At 45.6% G+C, this 14138-nt stretch overlaps 1 protein-coding gene across 4 annotated transcripts in view; it reads left to right on the top strand.

Annotated features, from left to right (window-relative positions):
- Positions 1 to 14138, top strand: part of EHF (ETS homologous factor) — a 42458-nt gene that overhangs the window by 23840 nt on the left and 4480 nt on the right. For 2 of the 4 annotated variants that reach the window (XM_007181057.2, XM_007181056.3), the window contains exons 3-8: positions 1378 to 1623; positions 3829 to 3891; positions 6559 to 6627; positions 6746 to 6814; positions 12293 to 12355; positions 13918 to 14113. In XM_007181057.2, coding sequence (XP_007181119.1) covers positions 1378 to 1623; positions 3829 to 3891; positions 6559 to 6627; positions 6746 to 6814; positions 12293 to 12355; positions 13918 to 14113 — 706 coding nt within the window. The remainder of the gene's footprint in view (positions 1 to 1377; positions 1624 to 3828; positions 3892 to 6558; positions 6628 to 6745; positions 6815 to 12292; positions 12356 to 13917; positions 14114 to 14138) is intronic. The other 2 variants (XM_007181058.2, XM_007181059.2) reach the window with 2 other exon arrangements.

The following is a 14138-nucleotide window of genomic DNA, read 5'->3' as shown; positions in this document are numbered from 1 at the left end:
CCCATGCTTTCAAGGGGATCGTAAAGTCTCTCAGTCTGGTTACATGCCACCAGAGGCTGGTTCTCTCTTCTCCATCCCTCCAGGATTTTGGGCTGATTTAGTCATGTTCTCTTAAGTGAGTATGAGAGTCACATACATAGATGGTTAGCCCATAGTGAGCTCAGTAATATTTATTGGCTTAAATGAACTCCTCTTCTTCACCGGTACTTGAATTAACCATCTTGTGAATGCACCTCACAACTCTTCCAGGTTCCCACGTTATTTCTTCTTCAGCCCCAAATTTACTAAAGAAATAGAGAGACAGTACCTATGATGGCAAAGTCTCTGAGGTAGTTTTTATGGGAGATACAAGGATGGGTAAGACAGAGTCCATGACCTTGAGCATACAATTTACAAAGGAGAACAGGACTGTAGTTAGAGACCCATCAAGAGAGGCAGAACATGACAAACGTCATTAGGAGAAATGTAAAGTGCATCTCCTGGAGATTCAGAGGACAGCAGCCCTCAGCAGTCAGTCAGGGGGGTCTGCGATGGCTTTATGGGGGTGGTCAGGGTCAGCAAGCTGGGCAGAAATTCAACAGGGAGTGATAGGTAGAAGACAAACCGGGCTGAAAGAACAACGTAGAAAAAAGGCAAAAGGTCACTTGAGGAATAGTTAGTGAAGAGCCTTAATGCCTGACTTGGCAGTTTTGGGCCTAATTTCAGTGGATAAAGGGAAATTGCTGAAGGTAGCTGAGTAGGGAAGTGACATCCTAGTGGCTATAATAAACAGTATCGGGTGGGAGGATGTCAGCTCAGTGAGCACATGAATCATCTGGACCACTTTGGGGAGCAGCAAAGGCATCACAGAGAAAAGAACCTGAGTCTCAAGCTTCATTTTTGGTTGAAGATGATCTGAGTTTTGGGTATGTATGTGTATATATGAGTGTGTAAATGGGAAATAAATGAGAAATAAATGGGAGAGAGAGAGGGAGAAGAAGGAGAGAACTATGTGGGTGTGGACAAGAAGCTAATACTCTGTTGAAACTGTAGCAATGCTTTACCTTTCATGGTAGTTTGTGGGAGGTGGGGAAAGAGCTCATGATCTCAGAGCATTTCAAGTGTTGTGTCCTCATCCAGAGCTCAGGGGTAAGTGTATGGAGAACAAAATGAAGATCTACGGAGGCTGAATGATTGGCTCCCACCACAACTGGGGAAAGAATTGCATTTCCTAGAGCCTCCTCTCCAGAGCCCATCTCACGCTCCAATCCCCACGGATGCACGCAGAGGGTGGTTGTGACCCCTGTGACGTCTGGCAGCCAGAAGGGCATCCCCATGTCTGGGTTCATGCTCGGAAACAAACACGGGTCACTCACAGGGCCGACTCCTGTTTTGCAGTTTCCAGCGGGTTTTTTGGAGGCCAGTGGCATGAAATCCATCCTCAGTACTGGACCAAGTACCAGGTGTGGGAGTGGCTCCAGCACCTCCTGGACACCAACCAGCTGGACGCCAGCTGCATCCCTTTCCAGGAGTTTGACATCAACGGCGAGCATCTCTGCAGCATGAGTCCGCAAGAGTTCACCCGGGCGGCGGGGACAGCGGGACAGCTCCTCTACAGCAACTTGCAGCATCTCAAGTGGAATGGTAACTCTGTTTCCTCTGTCTCTGTCTCTCTGCCCTGCTAGGAGCCAGCTGGGAAGAGCAGAGACTCCACAGCTGGCAGGGTTCCTGTTTAGGGCCATCCAAGGATGGTTTCACCTCCAAATTACTGTTTCCTGAGACAGAGAAGTAGAAGGGAGGTGAGAGGACAGGCTTGAAGCCTAGGGTACAAGGTGTGTCTAATCCCATACAAATCCAGCATAATGTAATTCTCTCCTTACATGGTTAATTTCCAAGGAGACAAAGGTTAGCTGGGTATTCACAGGATACTTGGTACTCTCAGAAAACCACTTCTTTCTCTTGCAAATGGGGTTCAATTGTTTCATTCCCAATCCCTTGCTTGTTAAGATCATCATGGCTATTTTTTAGAAAAAAATTTCTACACCTAGGTTCTTAAGATGGGACTTAAGTGTGGTAAGAAAATAGGCAAAATTAGATCTAGTTTGTTTTTTGGGAGGGGAGAAAGCTTACGATATTACAACAGATTTTTAAAAGGTCCTGAATCGAAAAAAGGCTTAAAACGAATGGTCTGGACACGTTTGGGATGTTTCTGCAGTGATTTCTGGGATTGGTGCTGCCCTAGAGCCCCAGGTGTCTTTCCTGAGGCCTCACCTAGCACATAGACAGGCACCGTTTAAAGGCTGTCCATTGGTGATAGTTTATTCACACATGCACGCGTGCTACACTGGCTTGTAAGAGCTGGTAGGGTAGACAACTATCTTGCATAATGTCCTTGACACTGGCCTAAGGTGCTTCTGATAATGGTTATAAAAACTAGCTCCTCTGAGAACTATTTTGGAAAGCAGTGATATGTATGAATAGTGAGCTGTCCTGTCCACATAAGAATGGGCATGTCTGTCTAAGCAGAATCTGTGTTTGGGCATGTAGCTGGGGCTTTGGGAAGCATGAGCTCCAGGGCTATGAACCAGATTCAGATCCAGATAGCTGCCATCAACACTGAAGAGAACCCAACGTCTGGCTTCGGAGCGGGCAGAAGTGGTGGCCATTTGAGATGACCTCATTCAGCTCCTGGGCACTCCCTACTTCCCAACCACCTCACAGAGGTGGTTGCTCATTTTTCTTTTACTAGAACCAAACCAAACAAAGCTCTAAAAATAACCCCCAGGAATCTTCAGAAAGAGCAGACTTACACTTGAAGAATTAAAAATATTTACCTCCCCACCTCCAATTAAATCCGCTCCTTTAAAGCTTTGCCCTGATTGAAGCTTAAGGCAGGGAAGCGTGGGAGGTGATGTGGCCATCCTTGACCTTCCACCTTTGACCTTCCATCTTTGGCCTTCCATGACTTGCATGCTGCTGGTGCCTCTGAATGCCTAATGGCCAGATTTCTCACCTTTGTTTCGTTGTTTGCCTTTTTGTAGACATTCTACTAACTTACATTTATTGAGTATTTACTTATACAAGGACTCTAAGTGAATTGATTCATTTGGTGACCTTATGAGAAAATAAATATTGCACCCATTTGACAGGGGCAGTTTTCATCTGGGAAAACTGAAGGTCAGAGACATTAAAGCATGACCTTTGCTCCTGAGATATTTATAATCTGGGTGGGCAGGAAAAACATATGAAATGAATTCACATGTATATATGATACATCTGGAGAGAAGTTTCCAGGCATAAATAAGGGAAGAATCACTGCACTTATCCAGACATAGCTCATAGATTAGATCTAATCAAAAGGGGTTTGATTAAATTTAAGATCAAAGAAGACTTAAGGTGGTTTTCCTTGTGTTTTCTTTGCATTTTGTATCAAATCTTAGTATGGGAAAGCACCTTAGAGGAAATCTAATGACTTTATCTAGTTTAATCCCCTAAATATACAGTTGAGGAAACCAAGATGAAGAAAGGTGAAGTACCTTGCAGCTATTAGTGGAAAAACTGGTCTTTCAACTTCTAAAGTTCTATTTCCTTCATACTGGATGCCTTCTCTATACAAGGCCAAATAATTCCATCTGATGTTGGTGCCCTAGCTACTGATTTTCTGGGTCAAGGGCCCCAGGCTTGAGATTATAGATCCAGAGAGGGAAGCCCCCTCCCAGAGGCAAAGAAGGGTGATCATGCTGCGGGATTGTCAGAAGCTCTTCCATGAAGCCAGCTTCGTCCTTGGTCAAGCATCACACTTTGGCTCCACGTGGGCCTGCCCTGAGTTTCCCAATCTGTCCTTCACAGGCCAGTGCAGCAGTGACCTATTCCAGTCCACACACAATGTCATTGTCAAGACCGAACAAACCGGTGAGTCGTGGCAGATGAAGGGAGCCAACTTGGTAGGCAAAGGCCCGCGGAGGACAACTGGGAGGGAGTGTGAGGGAGAGTGTGGGAGCAGGACGGAGCCAGGACTTTGGCAGGAAACCCAGGGATGTCTCTTCCCTGGCTGTCTCCAATGGGCCAGGCAGCCATGAGCCTCATCCCTCGTCCTTGGGACCAATGACTGCCGACAATTTCTGATTTCTAAGATTGTTGGTGAGCCTAATTCTGCCCACACTTCTCTGCTTCCCATGGTTGGTCAAGGGAACATCCAGGCTCTGATCCAGGAGCCCAGAAAATGCAGAGTCTAAGTGGGCTTTCTTGTCACCACAGAGAGTCAGGGGATTGCACTTGGCCAAGTTAGGAGAAGCAAGGGGAGAGAAGAGGAAGGGTCAGTGTCTCCTCTCTCCCTCCTCCCTTGGAGGGAGTGTGTTTCACAAGGAGGAGGAAGATTCGGACTTTGTGTTGTAGTTACTACAGTTTCTGGGGACCTTGGAGTTTCTGTAGGGGTGTCCAAAGGCAGCTGTGGAACTGACTCCTGCCTTAAGTATGCTTTTAGACAAAAGCCACTATTCTGAGCTCTGAGTAGGGTCTGCAGTCCCAGAGTAGCTACATTCATTTTTGTTCTCCTTCATCTGCCTAATCATCCCTCCTTCCTCTGTCCCAATATCTCTCTCCTGGGGACTTTCTGTCTCCCCTGGGGACTTGCAGGGGGCAGTAACTGCCTCGAGAAGTTGTGCCCTAGAGCCTTGTACCAATCAGAGGTCTTTGCATAGTGACCTTTGGCCTATGACCTCTTAGTCTAGGGAGAGCTCTGCAAGTCCCCCCAAGTCCATAGGAGCAGCCACTGCTCCAAGGTCACTCCCCATGTCCACATCAGTGAGAATGTGGGCCACATGAACCAACCACCGAGTTTGCCTCAGGCCTCCCTGCAGGTTGCGTGCCAGTCACCAAGGACTGTATTTGACCTGGGGTGATTTGTGAGTCACTAGGGGCAGAAATTGGCCCCATGCATTATTTACTCTTTTATAAGGGGGCTGATCTACCATTATTAAAGAAAAAACAGTAGCTGCTAAACATGTTAATTAGGTATTCCTAGCCCTGCCCTTCCCCCCAGAGACCAGGGTTGAGTTACCCAGATGGTCTATGCTTTATGGGCATGACTGCCCTAGAGGCAGGCACAGGACTTGGCCGAGAGGATGGTGCCCCCTGACCCCTAATCCCCACTATTGACTGGACAGATAGCCCAGCGGAGGAGCCAGGTTGGTACTGGAGAGGTCCCAAGTACTTGACAATTCCTCCTTGACCATCCAGACATTCTCATGTTGCCAGTTCAGAAAAGCTGAGCCGAAGGGTGGGGAAGAAGCTCCACCATGGGAGGAGGGGAAAGGAGGCTCATACAGGGGCCAACACCCCCAAACCTTATTGGTTCTGTTTGTTTTCAGAGACAACAACAGGTGTATAAGGTGACCCAACGAGGACAGAGGGTGTAACCCCTAAGAGATCAGGCTTGGGGTGCCCAAACACGTAGCTATTAGTTCAAATACCAGCTAAATCCCTATGTCGTAAACAGGAGGACTTAGCCAGTGAGTCAGGTTTTTATAACATTTATGCTACAAAAACAAAATGACACTCGGCCAGTGGCTTACCACCCCGGCCCTGAAATTCAGAGGCTGGGCAGGAGGGAACTGAGGGCAGCCTCTGTCTGTGACGAGGGGAGAGCAGGAAGTTCCTGGTGGGGATGAGGTGACAGCTCCTGCCAGGTCTCACAGCTCTTGGCCAGCCAGGAAAGAAGAAGCTTCTGTTGGAGATCAGCCCAGAGGTGAGGGGTGTGTAGGAGTCGGGCTTCGTTTAGGGTAGGTGGAGGGGAGTTTCCTTGGAGTCTGAAATCTGAAGAGTCAGGAGACGTGCTTACCCAGCACACTGAAGAGAGAGAGAGAGAGAGAGAGAACTTTTCCTAGATGAAGCAATGAGGCCCTACTCTTAAAACCTGTTTATTTGATTTGGTAACACTCTTATCTCCTTCTCCTTAGTTTTGTTTTGAAAATTTTATGTCACCCCTTAAGCATATTGGAGAAATCCTGGAGGGAGGGGGCTGTCACCCAACTTGCGGAGAGTTTCTCTCTGGATTTTAGCAGTAAAGACTCTGTGATAAGACTGAGCAGACTTTTTCTTAAAAAAACATCATTAATTCTCCCAGGAAGATGTTACTAGGAAAAGATGCTCATTAATCATGAAATTATTTTGTCCCTACCATTTTTTTTACTAGTATAAAAATATTCTGGTGACAATATAGTAGAATGTAAGACAACACCAGGCTCCTGGACCCCCCCAAGTGCAGACTGGGAATATCCTCAGGAAAGCATTGGTCTAGGACAGGATCCCACTGTTGCAACTTCTCTCACTTCCCTCAAAATGCAACAGGTGTAGAACACCTGCATGGGGCCTTAACAAAGTCCATCTCCCCTAGGGCCCTGGAAGAAAACTGGGGTAACATTATTATAAGGTAACATGTGGCTGAAGCAGAATCTTATCTCTTCTCTCTGAGAACCACCCCCTTGTCCCACACCTCTCTGATGAACAGCGAGTAAGAAAAGGCAAACTCCTCACCTGGGGAAGGTGATTGCTGACATTCCCATTTTCTGTCCTTTGTAGACCCTTCCATCATGAACACCTGGAAAGAAGAGAACTATTTATATGACACCAACTATGGTAGCACAGTAGGTAACTAACTCCCCAACGCTTAAGACCCTTTTACATTCTTATTCTGGTTTTCTAACAGCCAAAAATTTATATTGTAAGGAGGGGACTCTTAATGTCCTTTATGTTTTCATTGCCACAGAGTTGTTGGACAGCAAAACTTTCTGCCGGGCCCAGATCTCCATGACAACCAGCGGTCACCTTCCCATTGGTAAGTTGTCCTGACATCCGAGGCTGAGTGTACCTCCTGCAAGTGCTTGCCGTGAATTAATGAGAATTACCAATGCCCTACATTTCCAACTTTGCTGGAGTCTTTCCCATTAAAAGGCTAGGAAAGGTTTAGAAAGAATCTGCTTTGGGGCCCATATTTGTACATTGAAAATGACCAGCAAGGATGCCTCTAGGAAATGTGTTTTGCTCCTGTGAAACCAAGTCACTCTCTGTGACAACAGAAACTCTCTTTTCAGTAAAAACTTGCTTTTGTGAAATTATCCAATAAAATTATTCATATGTGGGTATACTTATGGGGGAGAAGGCTCTATTTAATTTTCAACAAGCTGTCTTTGGCTTTAGAGAAAGAATGTCTAACAGTGGAATTCAGAGGTCAGTGAACCTGGGATGATGGTCTCTGGGTGGAGGGGCAGTAGCTGAAAACTTCTGGAACCCTGGGAATCACAGGTCAGTTTTAAAGTCTGACCTTGTTGGCTCATCAGGACTCTCTAATTAGTCAGACCACCTGCACATTATGAATTATGTTCATATGAGTTGTGTTTGGTTAGGACTGGATGCATCTGAGGGCTACCCATGACTCTCAATCAAGGTTACACTGAGTGGGAGGGTTGGTCTGTTGGGAGTCTGGGAGAGGAGCTTTCAGACTGTATTTCAGATTACTTCCCCTTGTCCACTTACAAATAGGTCCATTGGTAGGAATGAGTGCATGGGGGAGGTGAAGAGAGGGTTTCGTGCTGTCCCTTGATCTCGGTGCGAATTTGTGAATCTGTTTGGCTCTGTGAAATGAAGCTTAGACCCGTCACAAGTGAATCTGTCTTTTCCTGGAATTGGATTTGGGGCAACTTCTGAATTGGGATTTAAAAGAGTGTCTGTGAAAGGAAGAATCAAAAAACAACCCCTCCTCCTTCCTTTTTTTTTTTTTTTTTTTTTTTTTGATTTTGTTGAGTGTGCTTTTGAGAACTGAAAAAATGAAAGCTTTTGGTTTGAGGTTTTGTTCGGGTCAAGCCCTTTGAATGAGACGGGGCTGGGAGCCAGGGTAAATGCTTCTGGAATTGAGGTTAAGAATGGAGGCCAATTCATTTCTCGACCTCCCCCTCCACACAGAGGCCCATCGCATTATGTGTCACTGAGTATTTGCTGAAATTAGGGAACTAGATCAAACACTGGAAAGGTTCTGCAGTGGATTTGCCGTGCTGGGGGAACTGAGCCAGCCAGGGTAAAATTTCTGTGGCAATCGTTGCCACCCAGTCAAGACCAAGGTTTTCAGAGCTGAAGAAACCACCCTGGTCACCCTCTGACTTCCTGACACACCTCCTAAGGTGTCATCTCCCATGTCCTGGGTCTTTGGCTTAGGGCAGAAGATTCCAAGGAAGAATAAAGTTGAACCAACCACTTCCTGAGCCTCAGGGATGGTTAGGTCTCTAGGCACCTGGGAAACGAAAAGCCATAATCAACAACTCTGCTGCCCTCACAGCCAGGCCACCCTGCTGTCTCCTGCATCCTGACTTAACCTGCTGGAATCTCCCAATCAACAGGGACCAACGTCGGCTTTCATATTTGTAGTAACAGGGAACTCACTGTCTCCTGAGTTCGACTATTCTACTTTTGAATAGTCCTTCTTCAAATGGGCTTTACAAATCTGCTCTCCTGCACCTCCCTTGATTCTTGATCACCTTACTCCAGATTCCTATCCCGAAATTGTAACACAGGCTGGAAAATGAGATAAGCCATCCAGGACCCCGATCAGAATGATCACTTTAAGAATCATTTCAGTGTCTGGGTTGGTAAATTCTTTGGGGTAACAGCCTTCCAGGTAGGATAGTTAATTACAGCCTTGTAAGGATCAATTCCTTTCAGAATAGTTTAGTCTCTACTGGACGGGACCAGAACCACCCCCCCACCCCACCCCGCAAAGACCCTTGTCATTTGTCTGAGTCTTTAGATTTCCAGCTCCCATGAAATGGAGCGCAGTTAAGTATCTTTATGTGTTTTAGTGCAAGTCACAAGCCGCGCTGAGGCGAGGCCACATGTAAACTGATGCCCTCGCTGATAAACACAGGTGGGGAAGCGGGCTCTGTTTTGATTTCTCTGTCATCTGCTCATTTCATAAAATGGCCGCCGTCAGTGTTCCTGATCTGCCCGATAGTCCTCGAGCCAATCACGCTAACTCGGGATGGATGTGTTTATTTACCGACTCGCTGAGCCTAGAGCGAGGGTGGCATGGTCTATTATAACACTGAAATTTGTATATCCCGTAAAGAAATGGCTCACAGCTGAATCATATGCAAATGCTTCTAATCTTTGCTTCTTGTGAAGCAGCTTAGATGAAGTCACACTCTGGAACTCATGATAAACTTGTGCCTTGGTGCTGCCCCGTCTGGACTGGACCTTGACCTCAGGTGCCTGGGAGTGGAGCAGGAGAAGGCCAAACTGGACAGTTTCCCCAGAGCAAGCCATTATTTTATAAGGATGAATCACTTAACCACGAGGCTAACTTCAAAGGTTTTGACTTTTATTTTGGGGCCAGGGGAAGATACAGGGGGCAAGGCCATCATATTAAGGTAAGGTTTCAGATCAAAAGATTTTAGTGCTGAGGCAGGTGGGTGATTCCACAGCTTGTCCCCCACGCCCTGGGGGCTGGAAGAAGAGGCTGGAAGAAATTCAAGTTTCTTTTGCCTTTGGCTGCATATTCTTGCATACGATGATGCACACATTTTTATTTGGGGAATTTTTTTCGCGGGAGGTCTTTCTTAAGCTGGATGGAAGTCTAGCTTGGGTAAATGGCTGACATCTCAAAGAGAACATTTCCTCGTGGTGTAGCTGGTCTGGGGGTTCTTAATCTGGAGTCCATAGACTCCTAAGTGACCCACATACTCCTGAAATTGTTGCAGAATTTCACGAGTGTACACATATGTGCCTTTTTCTGGGGAGAGGGGCCAAGGTTTCCATTTTATTCATAAAGGTACCTTAACCCCCCAAAGTATCTGATTCTTGCATTACATGAGTTTGCAACCCCTAAACAATGATTGAGGCCAAAAAGCTGAGAGACACCTACACTCGGGTTTTTCTGAGTTCAATGCTGGCTCTGAAATAATGGCCCTGCATCCCTCCTGGATGCCATTTGAAAATGAGCTTTGCTTGTGGCCTGCTGGGTAAATGCCACTCTTTGTCTGCAGAACAACGTGGCCCTGTCAGAGTGATGTATCACTTGGAAACCGGGGTGGGTGCCAACCTGTCGCAATATTGTCACATCCTGATGGGATGTCGCAACCTCACCCTGAAACCTACAGGGAGGGAGAGTGGAGTCTCCTTGCATTTCCTGCGAATTTGTTCATTCAGGTTTCAGAGAAATCCAAGTCAGGTGCAAACCCTCCTGCTGACAATGTTGAGGGGGAGGGGCGGCGGGGCGGGGGAGGGTGGTGGCGCATTTAACCAGAAAAAGAGATTTCTCTTCTAACCAGACCTTATTAGAACGCTCTCATCTATCCCACCACGACTTTCAAACTGCTGGGAGCTCTGAGTTGTGACAATCTGGGGGATCAGATAGGTGAATGCACCCATGCACGCGGGGAAATCGAGAATCATCAAATTGGAATGACTTTTCCCCACTAACTAGTGGGTTGCAGAACTGAAGCTGATTCTCGGCAGGGAAGACGTTTATGAAATCTGTTATGTGGCACCATTTTTGGAAATGGCATAGAATAGTGGTCATGAGTAAAACCTCTGGATCCTGCTAGTACCTTCTTCATAGGGTGATTGCGTGAATCAAATCAGGTGATTCATGTAAAGTGCCGACCGCAGTGCCTGGTACATAGTAAGTGGTCAAGAAACAGGAGCTAGTCTTCTTAACCATTTTCCTTAGGAGCTAATGGTATTCACACTTTATTGAATATTGGATCACTGTTGACAATCTTGAAAGCTGTGGACCCTCTTCCTTTGCCTGCGGTTTCAGTCAGTCTGAAATGCCCTTGAAGTCCACACGTGAGTCAGCAAACCTTAAGTTAGGGAGCCCTGATGTAATGTACACAGAAGGGATGCAATATACTGGTCCAATTTCTTATCAGGATTGGCTACCATTTAGGGGCTGTCCTGGATTCAAGTTGGCAGATTTTTGATTGTGGGAATTTTTTTTGGTAAGATCTGCTTTAGTCTTCCTGACACTTGAAGTGCCCACTGACACCCACACACACCCACACACACACACTGCTAGATCATTTAGTTTTCTCTTTAACAAATTTTATTTCACAGATTTGCCTCTGTCATCTCCTCTTTGTTGATAATCTCAAGGGTTACCATAGTGAGTCATTTGTTAAACTAATCTGTGTTTCCATAGTCCACTGTGGCCCTCTGTACTGAGCTCAGGCCAGTCAATGGCCCCTTTGTCAGGCTGATTAAAAGGTAACTTTGCATGCCAAAAAAGGCACTCCTCTGGTTTAAAAGTCATCTTTCTTTGTTATAAATGTTTACATTTTTGTATTTTTTATATATATATATATAAATATAAATATATATATATATATATATATATATATATATATATATATATATATATAAACCTAAAACTTTTCAATGACCTAAATCCTTCAGTGGGGACTTCCCTGGTGGTGCAGTGGTTAAGAATCCGCCTGCCAATGCAGGGGACATGGGTTCGATCCCTGGTCCGGGAAGATTCCACATGCCGCAGAGCAACTAAGCCCGGCACCACAACTACTGAGCCTGCGCTCTAGAGGCCGCGAGCCACAACTACTGAGCCTGCGTGCCACAACTACTGAAGCCCACGCGTCTAGAGTCCGTGCTCCACAACAAGAAGCCACTGTAATGAGAAGCCCGTGCACCGCAATGAAGAGTAGCCCCCGCTTGCCTCAACTAGAAAAAGCCCGTGGGCAGCAAAGAAGACCCAACGCAGCCAAAAATAAATAAATTAAAAAAAAATAAAAATAAAAAAATAAAAAATAAATCCTTCAATGGCTTCCCATCTCTCACAGAATAAGAGCTAAAATCCTCAAAAAGTCCTACAAGGCCTTAGTGATCTGAGCCTCACCTGCTCCCCTCTGCCCCTTGTTCACAGCCACACTGGCTTCCTTCTATTCTATGCACACTGACCTCAGGGCCTTTGCACTTACTATTCTCAGGCATGGAAAGCTCTTCCACAAGCTCTCTGTATGGCTGTCTCCCTCACACCTTTCTGGTCCCCTTATCAGAGACGTCTTCTGTGACCACCTTATATTTAATGGCAAAATTATTCTCATCTCCATACTTCTACCCCTATTTCTTACCCTGAAATTTTTTCTCCAGAGCACTTATCATCTCTGTTTTGTTTTGGACACGACCACCTACCTGAACAGTGCCAGGCATGTAGTAGGTGCTCAATAAATACTGGTGAAATGAGTGGATGAATGGAAGAAGATGATAATTGTAGGAAATAGGGAAATGAAGCAGTTCTCATTTTTCTCTTTAGCAGAGTCGCCTGATATGAAAAAGCAGCAAGACCAACCAACAAAGTCCCACACCAAAAAGCACAGTAAGTTGGCTGGCTTTCAGATGCCTCCTGGCCCTTCCCCTTGAGTGGAGAGTAGCTGGAGACCACCAGTTTTTAGACAAATATTGCCTCTGCCTGCTGCCTGCATTTCTTCACCTCAGACTGGGTAGGGTGTGAAAAGAGAGGCATCACTTGCTGGCTAAGTAACCCCCTCTGCAGTCGTTTCTCAAAGTGGAGCCCCCGTGGATATTTCCTCCTCATTCTGTTCTCTTTGTGCTAAAACTGAGACATCAGTGAACGAGAACTTCTTGCAGGCATGGGGTGAGCAATTTCCCTTTCTCCAGAAAAAAGGGTGGGAAGAGGAGAAAGATGGGAAGAAACAGCTGAGGGTGTATTCTTTTTTTCTTTTGCTGAATGTTGGCTTCTTACTTTTGTGGAGTTATTGTTCCAAGAAATACTGTTTATTCTTAAGATTCAACAGTGCTTTTGGGGAGTTGTATTTCCCCCGATAATAAAACCTTATGAAAGTGTATGAAATATCAGAGACGTGGAGGTGGGCGGGGGGAGGACACGGAAAGAAATCAAGGTGGTATAATCTGGAAACTGTAAGGAGTTGGACTGCTATCTGCTATCTGCTACTCCAGGTCATCCCACAGAACTGAATGAACACAGCCCTTCAAATTGGGTGTGGGAGGGAGTTGTGTGTCACAAATCCAGTTGGGGTAGAATTGAATTTGGTTGCTAATTTCATTACAGTAGCTGTTTCATTTTCAAATTGGCCCCTGCAACCCCTGTGAGACCCTGCCCCAATATATTCTAGGAGTTAGAATTCTAAAACCCTACCGATGTGCATTTGGCTGACACACAGTTGCTGGGTGGCAGCCGTCTAATTGGTTGAGGTTCTGAATAAAAGAGATTCTGAATAAAAGTGGTTGAGCGTTGCTCTCCTGGGAAGTAACAAGTTGAAATGAATGCCCAGCAATTTGTCAACCATATTTAGAAGATACTCCTCCTAGCCTAGGAGATCTAAAACCTGTTTTTAAAATTTATTTTTTATTGAAGTACAGTTGATTTACAATGTTGTGTTAATTTCTGCTGTACAGCAAAGTGATTCAGTTATACATATATATATGTTCTTTTTAAAAATATTTTTTATTATTGTTTATCACAGGATATTGAATATAGTTCCCTGTGCTATACAGTAGAACCTTGTTGTTTATCCATTCCATATAATAGCTTACATCTGCTAACCCCGACCTCCCACTCCACCCCCTCTCCCAACCCATGCCCCCTTGGCAAACACAAATCTGTTCCCTATGTAAGATGTATTCTTTTGTCTTGGCTTTGCCACTAGTTAGCTGTGCGACCTTGGTCAAGTCAGTGAAATTCTCCATGCTTCAGCTTTCTGATTTGTAAAATTAAAAAACTGTGCTAGTTCATTCTTAAATACCCAGTGGGGATTCTGTGATTTGGCGTCACAGGTGGGTAGCATGGAATCGAGTATCTCTGACTTGATGTAAGATGTTTCAACTCTAGGCTTCCTCTAGCCCTTTCTTTGCGGTGACTTCAGCCATGAATAAACTCCTTTTTCTACTTCGCCTCAGATCCGCGAGGGACTCACTTATGGGAATTCATCCGTGACATCCTTCTGAACCCAGACAAGAATCCAGGGTTAATCAAGTGGGAAGACCGGTCTGAGGGCATCTTCAGGTTCTTGAAATCAGAGGCTGTGGCCCAGCTATGGGGGAAAAAGAAAAACAACAGCAGCATGACCTACGAAAAACTCAGCCGAGCCATGAGGTGAGGAGTTTCCCGTCTCCAAACA

Source organism: Balaenoptera acutorostrata, chromosome 9, assembly GCF_949987535.1.
Source record: "Balaenoptera acutorostrata chromosome 9, mBalAcu1.1, whole genome shotgun sequence".
NCBI classification, from domain to species: Eukaryota; Metazoa; Chordata; class Mammalia; order Artiodactyla; family Balaenopteridae; genus Balaenoptera; species Balaenoptera acutorostrata.
This window is presented reverse-complemented; position numbering and strand designations above follow the sequence as displayed.